Genomic DNA, 22695 nt, shown 5'->3' on the forward strand with positions numbered 1-22695 from the left:
GTTTTTGATTTACCATATTTTCATCGCAACTAGACAAAAGCCTCCAGGGAATCATGACATAACATTCTAAGTACGTCCTTGGGGACACCCCTGGAACAAACGGGAACTAGACAAAACCCGCAGGGGACCATGACTGTGTAAATTGAATTAATGTTAATTATGCCTTAAAAAATAAAATATTCTAAATGACATTTGACAGCTGGGTTTTCACGTGCTCAAATGTCACGTGTAGTGTCATGATATCACATATTGACATTTTGCATCCCATTTCACGAGATCGTGTTCTCACGTGCTAAAATGTTGTCACGCAGTTTTATGTTTTCACATGTTGCTTTACATATTGTCTCATGTTATCACATTAACTTCACATGAGATCACACAAGATCACGTGTTCACATTTGAAATGCATGTGTTTTTTCTGTAATGGTATCACTGTTTCTCAGTCTCTCTCTTTCCCCCACAAATACACTCTGTTTGTCTGTCTGTTTCTCTGTCTCTGTCAATGCAGTCTGCAGCAGACTTCCCAGGATGACTTCTTCTTCCTAGACCACAGATCACCCAGTTTTCTCATTGCCTGCCCAACAAAAGTCCAGGCAGAGGCTTGTCCCAAAGGGCACCCTATTATTTCAAACACAAAGTCTCACCACAAACAACACACTGCCGGCCTGGTGCCCTTCCACACACAATCTTCCAAGGATCTCAGTCCACCCACATAAAGATACATGGCATTGGCAAGCAATTAGGCTGGTGACATCTGTTTCCCACTTATGCATAAGCATGTGCAAAACATTTGTAGGTTACATGACAGGAGGAGTGCGCACCAGCGCATTTTAAGAACTAACTATGCGAATCATGCCCCCGCCAAACTTTGAACAAGCACACCTGTGTAGCCCTAGCCTGAGCCTACAGTCAGTACAGCTGCGCGAAAAACCGCACTGTCCTGTTTCTCACATCTGTCTTCCATCCGGACCTTTAAATACTGCGAGATAGGTAAACAATCTGGAGGAGGGACCCTCTCATCCACTGATACCACTCTCAGCCAATGAGCGAAAGATCCCTAATCACTGTCAAGTAACTATCTTTACCATTGGCTTGGAGCATGAAGCGGTCGCTAGGGAGCCACTCAAGCGTCGCGCTGAGCATGGTCCGGTGCTACTGTGTAGTAAACCAAGTAGAGCGAAGCGCAGCGCGAGAGTACCTGCTACTTTCCACTATGCGCGGTGCGGTGAAGCAAACCCACCGCTCTTGACGCCCCTACTGTATATCTGGTGCGGTTTTCTCTCGCTGTGTGCACTTGGCTACAGTTGTAGTTCTTAAAGGTGTTTGAATTCGACTCTCGTATAGGCTACCTATTTTAATGAATGTATGGGATTGCCCCAACGTTTATTTTCAAATCATTTACGTTTAATGCAAGACGTATAGTTTCTTCATGGCGTCTCAACAGCAGTCAAGAATTCAGTCCTATCTGGAGAAAAATAAAATTGGACCGCTGTTTGAGGTTAGTGCATTCTTCATTTCAACTAGCATATTTCACCTGTGCATGGCATTGAATGGGACACGCATGTTTTGCTGCAAGCCTGCAATTTATCAGCATCGTAAGGCTATGCTTTGGTTTCAATGTAGAAACTTAGATTGATAAAATAGCCTACATGAAAGCGCGTACTATTAGATATAAAAACTAGGTTATACATGTATGGAAATTACAAGACCCTCTCCCTGCATTGAATTGGAAAATACAGAGAGCGCACCCCTTTCTGCCTGATAACGATCATCATCACAGATTCGATCTGCCTGCAAGATTGTAGTACGAAACCCACTCTCTGTAAATGTAGCTATTGGAAAATATCATTATAAGGTAGCCAGTAGTGGTTGTCTTGTCGCATACTTTCCCTGGCTACCAAGCATGCATGTCCTGGTCGTAGGCATCCACCCCCCTATGATTAGAAAGAGAGAGATGTTTCTGAAAGGTCCCGACGGGTTTACAGGCAGCACAAAGTGGGCAATATCATTCTGTGGAGCTCTAGGTAAAAGCGGTCGGGATAAACTGAGGTATCACACTGACACTGTGCTTGGAGGTTCCAAGCGGCACAAATGTTCACTGAAGAGAAGCAATAATGCTTTGTTTTTATAGACAAAAGCACTATTAAAAGTGAGACATAGTCTAATAGAATGGAAGGATACATTATTAGGTAAATCATCTCACTCATCCTTCATCACAAAATGATCATTGCATTTCACCTGCTACAGTAATGTTTGACTTGAGATCATTGCCTGTTCTACCGTCTGACCATATTAAAATAGTGTACTGCATCTATATGGCTGTTTGGCCGGAGAGTGTTGTTCTCTACCTAGCGACCTTTCTGTTTGTGTAGGGAGTTAATGTAGGTGCTATCGTACAGTATATAGGCTGAGTTGGAACATGCAGATGTGCAGAATAAAGAGAGAATTGCTGCAAGGCATCTGCCTGAAGGGGTACTGATTTAAGTGTGTGGGAAGGTTTGCATGTCTGTGTGAATCTGTTGTCTTCTGGTTTTCATTGACGTCTGTTTGAATGTTGTGTATCAGTCTGAGTTAATGACAGTATTGACTACCACAGCTATACAGCTACAGATACAGTTTTACAGTAGCGCATAATGACTACCCACTAGGCAAAACTGGTTGAATCAACATTGTTTCAATGCCATTTCAACCAATGAAATTCAATGTGATGAATTTTCACCCAACTTATTAACTAAATCCAATGAAATGGTGAAATGTTTTGTTGATTTCACGTTAGTTGACAACTCAACCAAAATGACATCAAAATGACGTCTGTGCCCAGTCGGTAGCAGCATAATAACTGGTTTTATTCTGGTAGATTCCTCCTTTAAATGTATCAGTCTGAGTTACTATAACGACAGTTGTGCTTACCACACCCCATCATGTTGGTATGATAAAAAGGGTCAGTCATGCCTGTTTGCATCCCAAATGGAACCCTATGTAGCAGAGATGGTGCCATTTGGGACACATTGGCTGTTTCTCTAGACTGTGTTGGTATGATATCCCAGCTAGAAGAGTCAGTCATGCCTGTTTGCATCCCAAATGGAACCCTATGTAGCAGAGATGGTGCCATTTGGGACACATTAGCTGTTTCTCTAGACTGTGTTGGTATGATATCCCAGCTAGAAGAGTCAGTCCTGCTGGTTGTGTAGACGGTAGAGTCATATCTAATGAGAGGGTCAGATGGGGAGATTAACCCTCAGATGCTAGGGAGACACCGACGCCGCACAAACACAGACTGTTTCTCCCGAGGCTCCTCCACACACACACATACACCATCTGCGGTAACAAAACTGAGTGTGTGTTGTGTTGCGCCGGGACATGTTTTTGTGGGAGGGTAAGAGAGAGAGAGAGAGAGAGAGAGGGAGAGAAATAGATACAGATAGAGAGAGAGCGACTATAGCTCTATAAACTCACATCACTGCTCCCTGCTAGCGTGACTATAGAGCTATAAACTCACATCACTGCTCCCTGCTAGTGTAATGACTATAGAGCTATAAACTCACATCACTGCTTCCTGCTAGTGTAATGACTATAGAGTTATAAACTCACATCACTGATCCCTGCTAGTGTAATGACTATAGAGCTATAAACTCACATCACTGCTCCCTGCTAGTGTAATGACTATAGAGCTATAAACTCACATCACTGCTCCCTGCTAGCGTGACTATAGAGCTATAAACTCACATCACTGCTCCCTGCTAGCGTGACTATAGAGCTATAAACTCACATCACTGCTCCCTGCTCGCGTGACTATAGAGCTATAAACTCACATCACTGCTCCCTGCTAGCGTGACTATAGAGCTATAAACTCACATCACTGCTCCCTGCTAGTGTAATGACTATAGAGCTATAAACTCACATCACTGCTCCCTGCTAGTGTGACTATAGAGCTATAAACTCACATCACTGCTCCCTGCTAGTGTAATGACTATAGAGCTATAAACTCACATCACTGCTCCCTGCTAGTGTAATGGCTATAGAGCTATAAACTCACATCACTGCTCCCTGCTAGTGTAATGGCTATAGAGCTATAAACTCACATCACTGCTCCCTGCTAGCGTAATGACAATAGAGCTATAAACTCACATCACTGCTCCCTGCTAGCGTGACTATAGAGCTATAAACTCACATCACTGCTCCCTGCTAGTGTAATGGCTATAGAGCTATAAACTCACATCACTGCTCCCTGCTAGTGTAATGACAATAGAGCTATAAACTCACATCACTGCTCCCTGCTAGCGTGACTATAGAGCTATAAACTCACATCACTGCTCCCTGCTAGCGTGACTATAGAGCTATAAACTCACATCACTGCTCCCTGCTAGCGTGACTATAAAGCTATAAACTCACATCACTGCTCCCTGCTAGCGTGACTATAGAGCTATAAACTCACATCACTGCTCCCTGCTAGTGTGACTATAGAGCTATAAACTCACATCACTGCTCCCTGCTAGTGTAATGGCTATAGAGCTATAAACTCACATCACTGCTCCCTGCTAGTGTAATGACAATAGAGCTATAAACTCACATCACTGCTCCCTGCTAGCGTGACTATAGAGCTATAAACTCACATCACTGCTCCCTGCTAGCGTGACTATAGAGCTATAAACTCACATCACTGCTCCCTGCTAGCGTGACTATAAAGCTATAAACTCACATCACTGCTCCCTGCTAGCGTGACTATAGAGCTATAAACTCAAATCACTGCTCCCTGCTAGCGTGACAAAAGAGCTTTAAACTCAAATCACTGCTCCCTGCTAGTGTAATGACTATAGAGCTATAAACTCACATCACTGCTCCCTGCTAGTGTAATGACAATAGAGCTATAAACTCACATCACTGCTCCCTGCTAGCGTGACTATAGAGCTATAAACTCACATCACTGCTCCCTGCTAGCGTGACTATAGAGCTATAAACTCACATCACTGCTCCCTGCTAGTGTAATGGCTATAGAGCTATAAACTCACATCACTGCTCCCTGCTAGTGTAATGACAATAGAGCTATAAACTCACATCACTGCTCCCTGCTAGCGTGACTATAGAGCTATAAACTCACATCACTGCTCCCTGCTAGCGTGACTATAGAGCTATAAACTCACATCACTGCTCCCTGCTAGCGTGACTATAAAGCTATAAACTCACATCACTGCTCCCTGCTAGCGTGACTATAGAGCTATAAACTCACATCACTGCTCCCTGCTAGTGTGACTATAGAGCTATAAACTCACATCACTGCTCCCTGCTAGTGTAATGGCTATAGAGCTATAAACTCACATCACTGCTCCCTGCTAGTGTAATGACAATAGAGCTATAAACTCACATCACTGCTCCCTGCTAGCGTGACTATAGAGCTATAAACTCACATCACTGCTCCCTGCTAGCGTGACTATAGAGCTATAAACTCACATCACTGCTCCCTGCTAGCGTGACTATAAAGCTATAAACTCACATCACTGCTCCTGCTAGCGTGACTATAGAGCTATAAACTCAAATCACTGCTCCCTGCTAGCGTGACAAAAGAGCTTTAAACTCAAATCACTGCTCCCTGCTAGTGTAATGACTATAGAGCTATAAACTCACATCACTGCTCCCTGCTAGTGTAATGGCTATAGAGCTATAAACTCACATCACTGCTCCCTGCTAGTGTAATGGCTATAGAGCTATAAACTCACATCATTGCTCCCTGCTAGTGTGACTATAGAGCTATAAACTCACATCACTGCTCCCTGCTAGTGTAATGGCTATAGAGCTATAAACTCACATCATTGCTCCCTGCTAGTGTGACTATAGAGCTATAAACTCACATCACTGCTCCGTGCTAGTGTAATGGCTATAGAGCTATAAACTCACATCACTGCTCCCTGCTAGTGTAATGGCTATAGAGCTATAAACTCACATCATTGCTCCCTGCTAGTGTGACTATAGAGCTATAAACTCACATCACTGCTCCCTGCTAGTGTAATGGCTATAGAGCTATAAACTCACATCATTGCTCCCTGCTAGTGTGACTATAGAGCTATAAACTCACATCACTGCTCCCTGCTAGTGTAATGACTATAGAGCTATAAACTCACATCACTGCTCCCTGCTAGTGTAATGGCTATAGAGCTATAAACTCACATCATTGCTCCCTGCTCGTGTGACTATAGAGCTATAAACTCACATCACTGCTCCCTGCTAGTGTAATGGCTATAGAGCTATAAACTCACATCATTGCTCCCTGCTAGTGTGACTATAGAGCTATAAACTCACATCACTGCTCCCTGCTAGTGTAATGGCTATAGAGCTATAAACTCACATCACTGCTCCCTGCTAGCGTGGCTATAGAGCTATAAACTCACATCATTGCTCCCTGCTCGTGTGACTATAGAGCTATAAACTCACATCACTGCTCCCTGCTAGTGTAATGGCTATAGAGCTATAAACTCACATCATTGCTCCCTGCTAGTGTGACTATAGAGCTATAAACTCACATCACTGCTCCCTGCTAGTGTAATGGCTATAGAGCTATAAACTCACATCATTGCTCCCTGCTAGCGTGACTATAAAGCTATAAACTCACATCACTGCTCCCTGCTAGCGTGACTATAGAGCTATAAACTCAAATCACTGCTCCCTGCTAGCGTGACAAAAGAGCTTTAAACTCAAATCACTGCTCCCTGCTAGTGTAATGACTATAGAGCTATAAACTCACATCACTGCTCCCTGCTAGTGTAATGGCTATAGAGCTATAAACTCACATCATTGCTCCCTGCTAGCGTGACTATAGAGCTATAAACTCACATCACTGCTCCCTGCTAGCGTGACTATAGAGCTATAAACTCACATCACTGCTCCCTGCTAGCGTGACTATAGAGCTATAAACTCACATCACTGCTCCCTGCTAGCGTGACTATAAAGCTATAAACTCACATCACTGCTCCCTGCTAGCGTGACTATAGAGCTATAAACTCAAATCACTGCTCCCTGCTAGCGTGACAAAAGAGCTTTAAACTCAAATCACTGCTCCCTGCTAGTGTAATGACTATAGAGCTATAAACTCACATCACTGCTCCCTGCTAGTGTAATGGCTATAGAGCTATAAACTCACATCACTGCTCCCTGCTAGTGTAATGACTATAGAGCTATAAACTCACATCACTGCTCCCTGCTAGTGTAATGACTATAGAGCTATAAACTCACATCACTGCTCCCTGCTAGTGTGACTATAGAGCTATAAACTCACATCACTGCTCCCTGCTAGTGTAATGACTATAGAGCTATAAACTCACATCACTGCTCCCTGCTAGTGTGACTATAGAGCTATAAACTCACATCACTGCTCCCTGCTAGTGTAATGACTATAGAGCTATAAACTCACATCACTGCTCCCTGCTAGTGTAATGACTATAGAGCTATAAACTCACATCACTGCTCCCTGCGAGTGTAATGACTATAGAGCTATAAACTCACATCACTGCTCCCTGCTCGTGTGACTATAGAGCTATAAACTCACATCACTGCTCCCTGCTAGCGTGACTATAGAGCTATAAACTCACATCACTGCTCCCTGCTAGTGTGACTATAGAGCTATAAACTCACATCACTGCTCCCTGCTAGTGTAATGACTATAGAGCTATAAACTCACATCACTGCTCCCTGCTAGTGTAATGACTATAGAGCTATAAACTCACATCACTGCTCCCTGCTAGTGTGACTATAGAGCTATAAACTCACATCACTGCTCCCTGCTAGTTTAATGACTATAGAGCTATAAACTCACATCACTGCTCCCTGCTAGTGTGACTATAGAGCTATAAACTCACATCACTGCTCCCTGCTAGTGTAATGGCTATAGAGCTATAAACTCACATCACTGCTCCCTGCTAGTGTGACTATAGAGCTATAAACTCACATCACTGCTCCCTGCTAGTGTAATGACTATAGAGCTATAAACTCACATCACTGCTCCCTGCGAGTGTAATGACTATAGAGCTATAAACTCACATCACTGCTCCCTGCTAGTGTAATGACTATAGAGCTATAAACTCACATCACTGCTCCCTGCTAGTGTAATGACTATAGAGCTATAAACTCACATCACTGCTCCCTGCTAGTGTAATGACTATAGAGCTATAAACTCACATCACTGCTCCCTGCTAGTGTAATGGCTATAGAGCTATAAACTCACATCACTGCTCCCTGCTAGTGTAATGACTATAGAGCTATAAACTCACATCACTGCTCCCTGCTAGTGTAATGACTATAGAGCTATAAACTCACATCACTGCTCCCTGCGAGTGTAATGACTATAGAGCTATAAACTCACATCACTGCTCCCTGCTAGTGTGACTATAGAGCTATAAACTCACATCACTGCTCCCTGCTAGTGTAATGACTATAGAGCTATAAACTCACATCACTGCTCCCTGCTAGTGTAATGACTATAGAGCTATAAACTCACATCACTGCTCCCTGCTAGTGTAATGACTATAGAGCTATAAACTCACATCACTGCTCCCTGCTAGCGTGACTATAGAGCTATAAACTCACATCACTGCTCCCTGCTAGCGTGGCTATAGAGCTATAAACTCACATCATTGCTCCCTGCTAGTGTGACTATAGAGCTATAAACTCACATCACTGCTCCCTGCTAGCGTGGCTATAGAGCTATAAACTCACATCATTGCTCCCTGCTCGTGTGACTATAGAGCTATAAACTCACATCACTGCTCCCTGCTAGTGTAATGGCTATAGAGCTATAAACTCACATCACTGCTCCCTGCTAGTGTAATGGCTATAGAGCTATAAACTCACATCATTGCTCCCTGCTAGTGTGACTATAGAGCTATAAACTCACATCACTGCTCCCTGCTAGTGTAATGGCTATAGAGCTATAAACTCACATCATTGCTCCCTGCTAGTGTGACTATAGAGCTATAAACTCACATCACTGCTCCGTGCTAGTGTAATGGCTATAGAGCTATAAACTCACATCACTGCTCCCTGCTAGTGTAATGGCTATAGAGCTATAAACTCACATCATTGCTCCCTGCTAGTGTGACTATAGAGCTATAAACTCACATCACTGCTCCCTGCTAGTGTAATGGCTATAGAGCTATAAACTCACATCATTGCTCCCTGCTAGTGTGACTATAGAGCTATAAACTCACATCACTGCTCCCTGCTAGTGTAATGACTATAGAGCTATAAACTCACATCACTGCTCCCTGCTAGTGTAATGGCTATAGAGCTATAAACTCACATCATTGCTCCCTGCTCGTGTGACTATAGAGCTATAAACTCACATCACTGCTCCCTGCTAGTGTAATGGCTATAGAGCTATAAACTCACATCATTGCTCCCTGCTAGTGTGACTATAGAGCTATAAACTCACATCACTGCTCCCTGCTAGTGTAATGGCTATAGAGCTATAAACTCACATCACTGCTCCCTGCTAGCGTGGCTATAGAGCTATAAGCTCACATCATTGCTCCCTGCTCGTGTGACTATAGAGCTATAAACTCACATCACTGCTCCCTGCTAGTGTAATGGCTATAGAGCTATAAACTCACATCATTGCTCCCTGCTAGTGTGACTATAGAGCTATAAACTCACATCACTGCTCCCTGCTAGTGTAATGACTATACAGCTATAAACTCACATCACTGCTCCCTGCTAGTGTAATGACTATAGAGCTATAAACTCACATCATTGCTCCCTGCTAGTGTGACTATAGAGCTATAAACTCACATCACTGCTCCCTGCTAGTGTAATGGCTATAGAGCTATAAACTCACATCATTGCTCCCTGCTAGTGTGACTATAGAGCTATAAACTCACATCACTGCTCCCTGCTAGTGTAATGACTATAGAGCTATAAACTCACATCACTGCTCCCTGCTAGTGTAATGGCTATAGAGCTATAAACTCACATCACTGCTCCCTGCTAGCGTGGCTATAGAGCTATAAACTCACATCATTGCTCCCTGCTCGTGTGACTATAGAGCTATAAACTCACATCACTGCTCCCTGCTAGTGTAATGGCTATAGAGCTATAAACTCACATCATTGCTCCCTGCTAGTGTGACTATAGAGCTATAAACTCACATCACTGCTCCCTGCTCGTGTGACTATAGAGCTATAAACTCACATCACTGCTCCCTGCTAGCGTGACTATAGAGCTATAAACTCACATCACTGCTCCCTGCTAGTGTGACTATAGAGCTATAAACTCACATCACTGCTCCCTGCTAGTGTAATGACTATAGAGCTATAAACTCACATCACTGCTCCCTGCTAGTGTAATGACTATAGAGCTATAAACTCACATCACTGCTCCCTGCTAGTGTAATGACTATAGAGCTATAAACTCACATCACTGCTCCCTGCTAGCGTGGCTATAGAGCTATAAACTCACATCATTGCTCCCTGCTAGTGTGACTATAGAGCTATAAACTCACATCACTGCTCCCTGCTAGCGTGGCTATAGAGCTATAAACTCACATCATTGCTCCCTGCTCGTGTGACTATAGAGCTATAAACTCACATCACTGCTCCCTGCTAGTGTAATGGCTATAGAGCTATAAACTCACATCACTGCTCCCTGCTAGTGTAATGGCTATAGAGCTATAAACTCACATCATTGCTCCCTGCTAGTGTGACTATAGAGCTATAAACTCACATCACTGCTCCCTGCTAGTGTAATGGCTATAGAGCTATAAACTCACATCATTGCTCCCTGCTAGTGTGACTATAGAGCTATAAACTCACATCACTGCTCCGTGCTAGTGTAATGGCTATAGAGCTATAAACTCACATCACTGCTCCCTGCTAGTGTAATGGCTATAGAGCTATAAACTCACATCATTGCTCCCTGCTAGTGTGACTATAGAGCTATAAACTCACATCACTGCTCCCTGCTAGTGTAATGGCTATAGAGCTATAAACTCACATCATTGCTCCCTGCTAGTGTGACTATAGAGCTATAAACTCACATCACTGCTCCCTGCTAGTGTAATGACTATAGAGCTATAAACTCACATCACTGCTCCCTGCTACTGTAATGGCTATAGAGCTATAAACTCACATCATTGCTCCCTGCTCGTGTGACTATAGAGCTATAAACTCACATCACTGCTCCCTGCTAGTGTAATGGCTATAGAGCTATAAACTCACATCATTGCTCCCTGCTAGTGTGACTATAGAGCTATAAACTCACATCACTGCTCCCTGCTAGTGTAATGGCTATAGAGCTATAAACTCACATCACTGCTCCCTGCTAGCGTGGCTATAGAGCTATAAACTCACATCATTGCTCCCTGCTCGTGTGACTATAGAGCTATAAACTCACATCACTGCTCCCTGCTAGTGTAATGGCTATAGAGCTATAAACTCACATCATTGCTCCCTGCTAGTGTGACTATAGAGCTATAAACTCACATCACTGCTCCCTGCTAGTGTAATGACTATAGAGCTATAAACTCACATCACTGCTCCCTGCTAGTGTAATGACTATAGAGCTATAAACTCACATCATTGCTCCCTGCTAGTGTGACTATAGAGCTATAAACTCACATCACTGCTCCCTGCTAGTGTAATGGCTATAGAGCTATAAACTCACATCATTGCTCCCTGCTAGTGTGACTATAGAGCTATAAACTCACATCACTGCTCCCTGCTAGTGTAATGACTATAGAGCTATAAACTCACATCACTGCTCCCTGCTAGTGTAATGGCTATAGAGCTATAAACTCACATCACTGCTCCCTGCTAGTGTAATGGCTATAGAGCTATAAACTCACATCATTGCTCCCTGCTAGTGTGACTATAGAGCTATAAACTCACATCACTGCTCCCTGCTAGTGTAATGGCTATAGAGCTATAAACTCACATCATTGCTCCCTGCTAGTGTGACTATAGAGCTATAAACTCACATCACTGCTCCCTGCTAGTGTAATGACTATAGAGCTATAAACTCACATCACTGCTCCCTGCTAGTGTAATGGCTATAGAGCTATAAACTCACATCATTGCTCCCTGCTCGTGTGACTATAGAGCTATAAACTCACATCACTGCTCCCTGCTAGTGTAATGGCTATAGAGCTATAAACTCACATCATTGCTCCCTGCTAGTGTGACTATAGAGCTATAAACTCACATCACTGCTCCCTGCTAGTGTAATGGCTATAGAGCTATAAACTCACATCACTGCTCCCTGCTAGCGTGGCTATAGAGCTATAAACTCACATCATTGCTCCCTGCTCGTGTGACTATAGAGCTATAAACTCACATCACTGCTCCCTGCTAGTGTAATGGCTATAGAGCTATAAACTCACATCATTGCTCCCTGCTAGTGTGACTATAGAGCTATAAACTCACATCACTGCTCCCTGCTAGTGTAATGACTATAGAGCTATAAACTCACATCACTGCTCCCTGCTAGTGTAATGACTATAGAGCTATAAACTCACATCATTGCTCCCTGCTAGTGTGACTATAGAGCTATAAACTCACATCACTGCTCCCTGCTAGTGTAATGGCTATAGAGCTATAAACTCACATCATTGCTCCCTGCTAGTGTGACTATAGAGCTATAAACTCACATCACTGCTCCCTGCTAGTGTAATGACTATAGAGCTATAAACTCACATCACTGCTCCCTGCTAGTGTAATGGCTATAGAGCTATAAACTCACATCACTGCTCCCTGCTAGCGTGGCTATAGAGCTATAAACTCACATCATTGCTCCCTGCTCGTGTGACTATAGAGCTATAAACTCACATCACTGCTCCCTGCTAGTGTAATGGCTATAGAGCTATAAACTCACATCACTGCTCCCTGCTAGCGTGACTATAGAGCTATAAACTCACATCACTGCTCCCTGCTAGTGTAATGACTATAGAGCTATAAACTCACATCACTGCTCCCTGCTAGTGTAATGACTATAGAGCTATAAACTCACATCACTGCTCCCTGCTAGTGTAATGACTATAGAGCTATAAACTCACATCACTGCTCCCTGCTAGTGTAATGACTATAGAGCTATAAACTCACATCACTGCTCCCTGCTAGTGTAATGACTATAGAGCTATAAACTCACATCACTGCTCCCTGCTAGTGTGACTACAGAGCTATAAACTCACATCACTGCTCCCTGCTAGTGTAATGACTATAGAGCTATAAACTCACATCACTGCTCCCTGCTAGCGTGACTATAGAGCTATAAACTCACATCACTGCTCCCTGCTAGTGTGACTATAGAGCTATAAACTCACATCACTGCTCCCTGCTAGTGTAATGGCTATAGAGCTATAAACTCACATCACTGCTCCCTGCTAGTGTAATGACTATAGAGCTATAAACTCACATCACTGCTCCCTGCTAGTGTAATGACTATAGAGCTATAAACTCACATCACTGCTCCCTGCTAGTGTAATGACTATAGAGCTATAAACTCACATCACTGCTCCCTGCTAGTGTAATGACTATAGAGCTATAAACTCACATCACTGCTCCCTGCTAGTGTAATGACTATAGAGCTATAAACTCACATCACTGCTCCCTGCTAGTGTGACTACAGAGCTATAAACTCACATCACTGCTCCCTGCTAGTGTAATGACTATAGAGCTATAAACTCACATCACTGCTCCCTGCTAGCGTGACTATAGAGCTATAAACTCACATCACTGCTCCCTGCTAGTGTGACTATAGAGCTATAAACTCACATCACTGCTCGCTGCTAGTGTAATGACTATAGAGCTATAAACTCACATCACTGCTCCCTGCTAGCGTGACTATAGAGCTATAAACTCACATCACTGCTCCCTGCTAGTGTAATGACTATAGAGCTATAAACTCACATCACTGCTCCCTGCTAGCGTGACTATAGAGCTATAAACTCACATCACTGCTCCCTGCTAGTGTAATGACTATAGAGTTATAAACTCACATCACTGCTCCCTGCTAGTGTAATGGCTATAGAGCTATAAACTCACATCACTGCTCCCTGCTAGTGTGACTACAGAGCTATAAACTCACATCACTGCTCCCTGCTAGTGTAATGACTATAGAGCTATAAACTCACATCATTGCTCCCTGCTAGTGTGACTACAGAGCTATAAACTCACATCACTGCTCCCTGCTAGTGTAATGGCTATAGAGCTATAAACTCACATCACTGCTCCCTGCTAGTGTGACTACAGAGCTATAAACTCACATCACTGCTCCCTGCTAGTGTAATGGCTATAGAGCTATAAACTCACATCATTGCTCCCTGCTAGTGTGACTACAGAGCTATAAACTCACATCACTGCTCCCTGCTAGTGTAATGGCTATAGAGCTATAAACTCACATCACTGCTCCCTGCTAGTGTAATGGCTATAGAGCTATAAACTCACATCACTGCTCCCTGCTAGTGTAATGACTATAGAGCTATAAACTCACATCACTGCTCCCTGCTAGTGTAATGACTATAGAGCTATAAACTCACATCACTGCTCGCTGCGAGTGTAATGACTATAGAGCTATAAACTCACATCACTGCTCCCTGCTAGCGTGACTATAGAGCTATAAACTCACATCACTGCTCCCTGCTAGTGTAATGACTATAGAGCTATAAACTCACATCACTGCTCCCTGCTAGCGTGACTATAGAGCTATAAACTCACATCACTGCTCCCTGCTAGTGTAATGACTATAGAGCTATAAACTCACATCACTGCTCCCTGCTAGCGTGACTATAGAGCTATAAACTCACATCACTGCTCCCTGCTAGTGTAATGGCTATAGAGCTATAAACTCACATCACTGCTCCCTGCTAGCGTGACTATAGAGCTATAAACTCACATCACTGCTCCCTGCTAGTGTAATGGCTATAGAGCTATAAACTCACATCACTGCTCCCTGCTAGTGTAATGGCTATAGAGCTATAAACTCACATCATTGCTCCCTGCTAGTGTAATGACTATAGAGCTATAAACTCACATCACTGCTCGCTGCGAGTGTAATGACTATAGAGCTATAAACTCACATCACTGCTCCCTGCTAGTGTAATGACTATAGAGCTATAAACTCACATCACTGCTCCCTGCTAGCGTGACTATAGAGCTATAAACTCACATCACTGCTCCCTGCTAGTGTAATGACTATAGAGCTATAAACTCACATCACTGCTCCCTGCTAGCGTGACTATAGAGCTATAAACTCACATCACTGCTCCCTGCTAGTGTAATGACTATAGAGCTATAAACTCACATCACTGCTCCCTGCTAGCGTGACTATAGAGCTATAAACTCACATCACTGCTCCCTGCTAGTGTGACTATAGAGCTATAAACTCACATCACTGCTCCCTGCTAGCGTGACTATAGAGCTATAAACTCACATCACTGCTCGCTGCTAGTGTAATGACTATAGAGCTATAAACTCACATCACTGCTCCCTGCTAGTGTAATGACTATAGAGCTATAAACTCACATCATTGCTCCCTGCTAGTGTAATGACTATAGAGCTATAAACTCACATCACTGCTCCCTGCTAGTGTAATGACTATAGAGCTATAAACTCACATCACTGCTCCCTGCTAGTGTAATGACTATAGAGCTATAAACTCACATCACTGCTCCCTGCTAGTGTAATGACTATAGAGCTATAAACTCACATCATTGCTCCCTGCTAGTGTGACTATAGAGCTATAAACTCACATCACTGCTCCCTGCTAGTGTAATGACTATAGAGCTATAAACTCACATCACTGCTCCCTGCTAGTGTGACTATAGAGCTATAAACTCACATCACTGCTCCCTGCTAGTGTAATGACTATAGAGCTATAAACTCACATCACTGCTCCCTGCTAGTGTGACTATAGAGCTATAAACTCACATCACTGCTCCCTGCTAGTGTAATGACTATAGAGCTATAAACTCACATCATTGCTCCCTGCTAGTGTAATGACTATAGAGCTATAAACTCACATCACTGCTCCCTGCTAGTGTAATGACTATAGAGCTATAAACTCACATCACTGCTCCCTGCTAGTGTAATGACTATAGAGCTATAAACTCACATCATTGCTCCCTGCTAGTGTAATGACTATAGAGCTATAAACTCACATCACTGCTCCCTGCTAGTGTAATGACTATAGAGCTATAAACTCACATCATTGCTCCCTGCTAGTGTAATGACTATAGAGCTATAAACTCACATCACTGCTCCCTGCTAGTGTAATGACTATAGAGCTATAAACTCACATCACTGCTCCCTGCTAGCGTGACTATAGAGCTATAAACTCACATCACTGCTCCCTGCTAGTGTAATGACTATAGAGCTATAAACTCACATCACTGCTCCCTGCTAGTGTAATGACTATAGAGCTATAAACTCACATCACTGCTCCCTGCTAGCGTGACTATAGAGCTATAAACTCACATCACTGCTCCCTGCTAGTGTAATGACTATAGAGCTATAAACTCACATCACTGCTCCCTGCTAGTGTAATGACTATAGAGCTATAAACTCACATCACTGCTCCCTGCTAGTGTAATGACTATAGAGCTATAAACTCACATCACTGCTCCCTGCGAGTGTAATGACTATAGAGCTATAAACTCACATCACTGCTCCCTGCTAGTGTAATGACTATAGAGCTATAAACTCACATCACTGCTCCCTGCTAGCGTGACTATAGAGCTATAAACTCACATCACTGCTCCCTACTAGCATGACTATAGAACTATAAACTCGCATCACTGCTTCCTGCTAGCGTGACTATAGAGCTATAAACTCACATCACTGCTCCCTGCTAGCGTGACTATAGAGCTATAAACTCACATCACTGCTCCCTACTAGCATGACTATAGAACTATAAACTCGCATCACTGCTTCCTGCTAGCGTGACTATAGAGCTATAAACTCACATCACTGCTCCCTGCTAGTGTAATGACTATAGAGCTATAAACTCACATCACTGCTCCCTGCTAGCGTGACTATAGAGCTATAAACTCACATCACTGCTCCCTACTAGCATGACTATAGAACTATAAACTCGCATCACTGCTTCCTGCTAGCGTGACTATAGAGCTATAAACTCACATCACTGCTCCCTGCTAGCGTGACTATAGAGCTATAAACTCACATCACTGCTCCCTGCGAGTGTAATGACTATAGCGTTATAAACTCACATCACTGCTCCCTGCTAGTGTAATGACTATAGAGCTATAAACTCACATCACTGCTCCCTGCTAGTGTAATGACTATAGAGCTATAAACTCACATCACTGCTCCCTGCTAGTGTAATGACTATAGAGCTATAAACTCACATCACTGCTCCCTGCTAGTGTAATGACTATAGAGCTAGAAACTCACATCACTGCTCCCTGCGAGTGTAATGACTATAGCGTTATAAACTCACATCACTGCTCCCTGCTAGTGTAATGACTATAGAGCTATAAACTCACATCACTGCTCCCTGCTAGTGTAATGACTATAGAGCTATAAACTCACATCACTGCTCCCTGCTAGTGTAATGACTATAGCGTTATAAACTCACATCACTGCTCCCTGCTAGTGTAATGACTATAGAGCTATAAACTCACATCACTGCTCCCTGCTAGCGTGACTATAGAGCTATAAACGCACATCACTGCTCCCTGCTAGTGTAATGACTATAACGTTATAAACTCACATCACTGCTCCCTGCTAGCATGACTATAGAGCTATAAACTCACATCACTGCTCCCTGCTAGCGTGACTATAGAGCTATAAACTCACATCACTGCTCCCTGCTAGCGTGACTATAGAGCTATAAACTCAAATCACTGCTCCCTGCTAGTGTAATGACTATAGAGCTATAAACTCACATCACTGCTCCCTGCTAGTGTAATGGCTATAGAGCTATAAACTCACATCACTGCTCCCTGCTAGTGTAATGACTATAGAGCTAGAAACTCACATCACTGCTCCCTGCTAATGTAATGACTATAGAGCTATAAACTCACATCACTGCTCCCTGCTAGCGTGACTATAGAGCTATAAACTCACATCACTGCTCCCTGCTAGTGTAATGACTATAGAGCTATAAACTCACATCATTGCTCCCTGCTAGTGTGACTATAGAGCTATAAACTCACATCACTGCTCCCTGCTAGTGTAATGACTATAGAGTTATAAACTCACATCACTGCTCCCTGCTAGTGTAATGACTATAGAGCTATAAACTCACATCACTGCTCCCTGCTAGCGTGACTATAGAGCTATAAACTCACATCACTGCTCCCTGCTAGCATGACTATAGAGCTATAAACTCACATCACTGCTCCCTGCTAGCATGACTATAGAGCTATAAACTCACATCACTGCTTCCTGCTAGCGTGACTATAGAGCTATAAACTCACATCACTGCTCCCTGCTAGCGTGACTATAGAGCTATAAACTCACATCACTGCTCCCTGCTAGCGTGACTATAGAGCTATAAACTCACATCACTGCTCCCTGCGAGTGTAATGACTATAGAGCTATAAACTCACATCACTGCTCCCTGCTAGCATGACTATAGAGCTATAAACTCACATCACTGCTCCCTGCTAGCGTGACTATAGAGCTATAAACTCACATCACTGCTCCCTGCTAGCATGACTATAGAGCTATAAACTCAAATCACTGCTCCCTGCTAGCGTGACAAAAGAGCTTTAAACTCAAATCACTGCTCCCTGCTAGTGTAATGACTATAGAGCTATAAACTCACATCACTGCTCCCTGCTAGCGTGACTATAGAGCTATAAACTCACATCACTGCTCCCTGCTAGTGTAATGACTATAGAGCTATAAACTCACATCACTGCTCCCTGCTAGCGTGACTATAGAGCTATAAACTCACATCACTGCTCCCTGCTAGTGTAATGACTATAGAGCTTTGAACTCAAATCACTGCTCCCTGCTAGTGTGACAAAAGAGCTTTAAACTCAAATCACTGCTCCCTGCTAGTGTAATGACTATAGAGCTATAAACTCACATCACTGCTCCCTGCTAGCGTGACAAAAGAGCTTTAAACTCAAATCACTGCTCCCTGCTAGTGTAATGACTATAGAGCTATAAACTCACATCACTGCTCCCTGCTAGCATGACTATAGAGCTATAAACTCAAATCACTGCTCCCTGCTAGCGTGACAAAAGAGCTTTAAACTCAAATCACTGCTCCCTGCTAGTGTAATGACTATAGAGCTATAAACTCACATCACTGCTTCCTGCTAGCGTGACTATAGAGCTATAAACTCACATCACTGCTCCCTGCTAGCGTGACTATAGAGCTATAAACTCACGTCACTGCTCCCTGCTAGTGTAATGACTATAGAGCTATAAACTCACGTCACTGCTTCCTGCTTGCATGACTACAGAGCTTTAAACTCAAATCACTGCTCCCTGCTAGCGTGACTATAGAGCTGTTAACTCACATCACTGCTCCCTGCTAGCGTAGCGGCTATAGCTCTGTACACTCACATAAATTCTGACTGCTAGCCTAGATATTATAGCACTGACATAACTGCTCCCTGCTAGCATAGTAACTATAGCGCTGTACACTGACATCGCTGCTCTCTGCTAGTGTAGCGACTATAGACCTGTAGACTCACATCAATTCTGATTGCTAACGAAGCGACTATAGTGCTGTGCACTGACATCACTGCTCTCTGTTAGTGTTGTGACTATAGCGCTGTACACTCACATCACTGCTCCCTGCTAGCGTAGCGAGTATAGCGCTGTAAACTAAAACAATTCTGACTGTTATCATAGTGACTATTGAAATGTACACATCACTGCTCCTTGCTAGCATAGCGCTAAAATACAATTCTGACTGTTACCGCAGTGACTATTGTGCTGTACACTCACAACAGTGCTCCCTGCTAGGGTAGCGACTATATAGGTCCACACTCACGTACATTTTGACTGCTAACATAGCGACTATAGAGCTGTACACTCACATCACTGCTCCCTGCTAGCATAGTGACTAGCGCTGTACACTGACATAGAGTTGAAGTCGGAAGTTTACATACACCTTAGCCAAATGCAGTTTTTCACAATTCCTGACATTTAATCCTGGTAAGAATTCCTTGTTTTAGGTCAGTTAGGATCACCACATTATTTTAGAATGTGAAATGTCAGAATAATAGTACAGAGAATGATATATTTCTGATTTTACTTCTTTCATCACATTCCCAGTGGGTCAGAAGTTTACATACACTCAATTAGTATTTGGTAGTATTGCCTTTAAATTGTTTAACTTGGGTTAAATGTTTTGGGTAGCCTTCCACAAGCTTCCCACAATAAGTTGGGTGAATTTTGGCCCATTCCTCCTGACAGAGCTGGTGTAACTGAGTCAGGTTTGTACACGCTTTTTCAGTTCTGCTCACAGATTTTCTATGGGATTGAGGTCATGGCTTTGTGATGGCCACTCCAATACCTTGACTTTGTTGTCCTTAAGCCATTTTGCCACAACTTTTGAAGTATGCTTGGAGTCATTGGCCATTTGGAAGACCGATTTGCCACCAAGCTTTAACTTCCTGACTGTCTTGAGATGCTGCGTCAATATATCCACATAATTTTCCGGTTGGGATGACTTCACGGTTGGGGTGGTGTTCTTTGGCTTGCAAGCCTCCCACTTTTTCCTCCAAACATAACGATTTTCATTATGGCCAAACAGTTCTATTTTTGTTTCATCAGACCAGAGGACATTTCTCCAAAAAGTACGATCTTTGTCCCCATATGCTGTTTCAAACCGTAGTTTGGCTTTTTTTTTGGAGGTTTTGGAATAGTGGCTTCTTCATTGCTGAGCGGCCTTTCAGGTTATGTCGATATAGGACTCCTTTTACTGTGGATATAGATACTGTTGTACCTGTTTCCTCCAGCATCTTCACAAGGTCCTTTGTGTTGTTCTTGTATTAATTTGCACTTTTTGCACCAAAGTACGTTCATCTCTAGGATATAGAACGCGTCTCCTTCCTGAGTGGTATGACGGCTGCGTGGTCCCATGGTGTCCCACTTGCATACTATTGTTTGTACAGATGAACGTGGTACCTTCAGGTGTTTGGATATTACTCCCAAGGATGAATCAGACTTGTGGAGGTTTCAATTGTTTTTCCTGAGGTCTTGGCTGATTTCTTTTGATTTTCCCATGATGTCAAGCAAAGAGGCACTGAGTTTGAAGGTAGGCCTTGAAATACATCCATAGGTACACCGCTTCTAAAGCCATGTCATAATTTTCTGGAATTTTCCAAGCTGTTTAAAGGCACAGTCAACTTAGTGTATGTGAACTTCTGACCCACTGGAATTGTGATACAGTGAATTATAAGTGGAATAATCTGTCTGTAAACAATTGTTGGAAAAATGACTTGTGTAATGCACAAAGTAGATGTCCTAACCGACTTGCCAAAACTATTGTTTGTTTGCAAGAAATTTGTGGAGTGGTTGAAAACAAGTTTTAATGACCCCAACCTAAGTGTATGTAAACTTCCGACTTCAACTGTACATTCTGACACTCGCATCAATTCAGACCTGCCTGGCTATCATTATGAGAGACACCCTCTCTCGGTCTCTTTGCATTTTTTCTCTTTCTTCTTTCTTTCGCTCTGTTCATCTCTCCCTTTACCTCTTCATCTCTGTTTCTTGCCTCTCGTTTTCTATCTCTCTGTTTCTCTACCCTCTTTGCTCTCTCTCACTCTCTGTGACATGATGAGTGAATATAGAGTTCATATGTAGTGAAGGAAGGAAGACATGAAACCCAGCGTAGTTATCAGAAATGATTAAAGAGATGAGTATGTGTCTAGGTGTTTGCACCCTTAACGGAGTTGCCAACAACCGGATGTATCCGGTTTTCAAGGATACAGCTAATTCAATTTAGCTTCCTTTTCTCCTGGATACCGGATGTGCCAACTCCGCTCAGGCGTTTATTTTGTGCCTGCTACCTTAGGTTAAGGTGTTTGTTGCTGATTCCCTTGAAAGCTGAGTTTGTAGCTGATTCCCAAACAAGCTTTTGTCATATGGACCCCCCAGTGTTCAGTAAAATGCATCTAAAACTGAGGATGCGTCCCTAAATGGCACCCTATTCATATCTAATTTTATTGGTCACATACACATATTTAGTAGATGTTATTGCGGATGTAGCAAAATGCTTGTGTTCCTAGCTCCAACAGTGCAATTCACAACAATACACACAAATCCAAAAGTAAAATAATGGAATTAAGAAACACATAAATATTGGGGCTAGCAATGTCTGAGTGGCATTGACAAAAAAACAGTATATACATATGAAATGAATTAAACCGTATGTAAACATTATTAAAGTGACCAGTGATTCCATGTCTATGAACACAGGGCATCAGCTTCTAAGGGGCAATGTTGAGTACCTGGATGGTGGCCGGCTAGTGATCGCAATTTAACATTCTGAGGGCTTGAGATAGAAGCTGGATGATGTCGGAGTGTACAGGCCGTGCCTCGGGTGATTGATGTCCTTGGTGATTGCGGGCGGTGCAGTTGCCGTACCAGGCGGTGATACAGCCCGACAGGATGCTCTCAATTGTACATCTGTAAAAGTTTGTGGTGGTCTTAGGGGCCAATTAGAATTTCTTCAGCGTCCTGAGGCTCTGTGTGGGGGAACCATTTCAGACTGTCAGTGATGTGTATGCCG

At 43.1% G+C, this 22695-nt stretch overlaps 1 protein-coding gene across 2 annotated transcripts in view; it reads left to right on the forward strand.

Moving 5' to 3' along the window:
- Positions 1–1177: 1177 nt before the first annotated feature.
- c4h8orf34 (chromosome 4 C8orf34 homolog) overlaps positions 1178–22695 on the forward strand; it is a 175209-nt gene continuing 153691 nt past the window's right edge. For both annotated transcript variants that reach the window (XM_052504950.1, XM_052504954.1), the window contains exon 1: positions 1178–1498. In XM_052504950.1, the coding sequence (XP_052360910.1) occupies positions 1430–1498 (69 nt within the window). In that variant the 5' untranslated portion in view covers positions 1178–1429. The remainder of the gene's footprint in view (positions 1499–22695) is intronic.

The sequence above is a fragment of the Oncorhynchus keta genome, chromosome 4, assembly GCF_023373465.1.
Source record: "Oncorhynchus keta strain PuntledgeMale-10-30-2019 chromosome 4, Oket_V2, whole genome shotgun sequence".
Taxonomy (NCBI): Eukaryota; Metazoa; Chordata; class Actinopteri; order Salmoniformes; family Salmonidae; genus Oncorhynchus; species Oncorhynchus keta.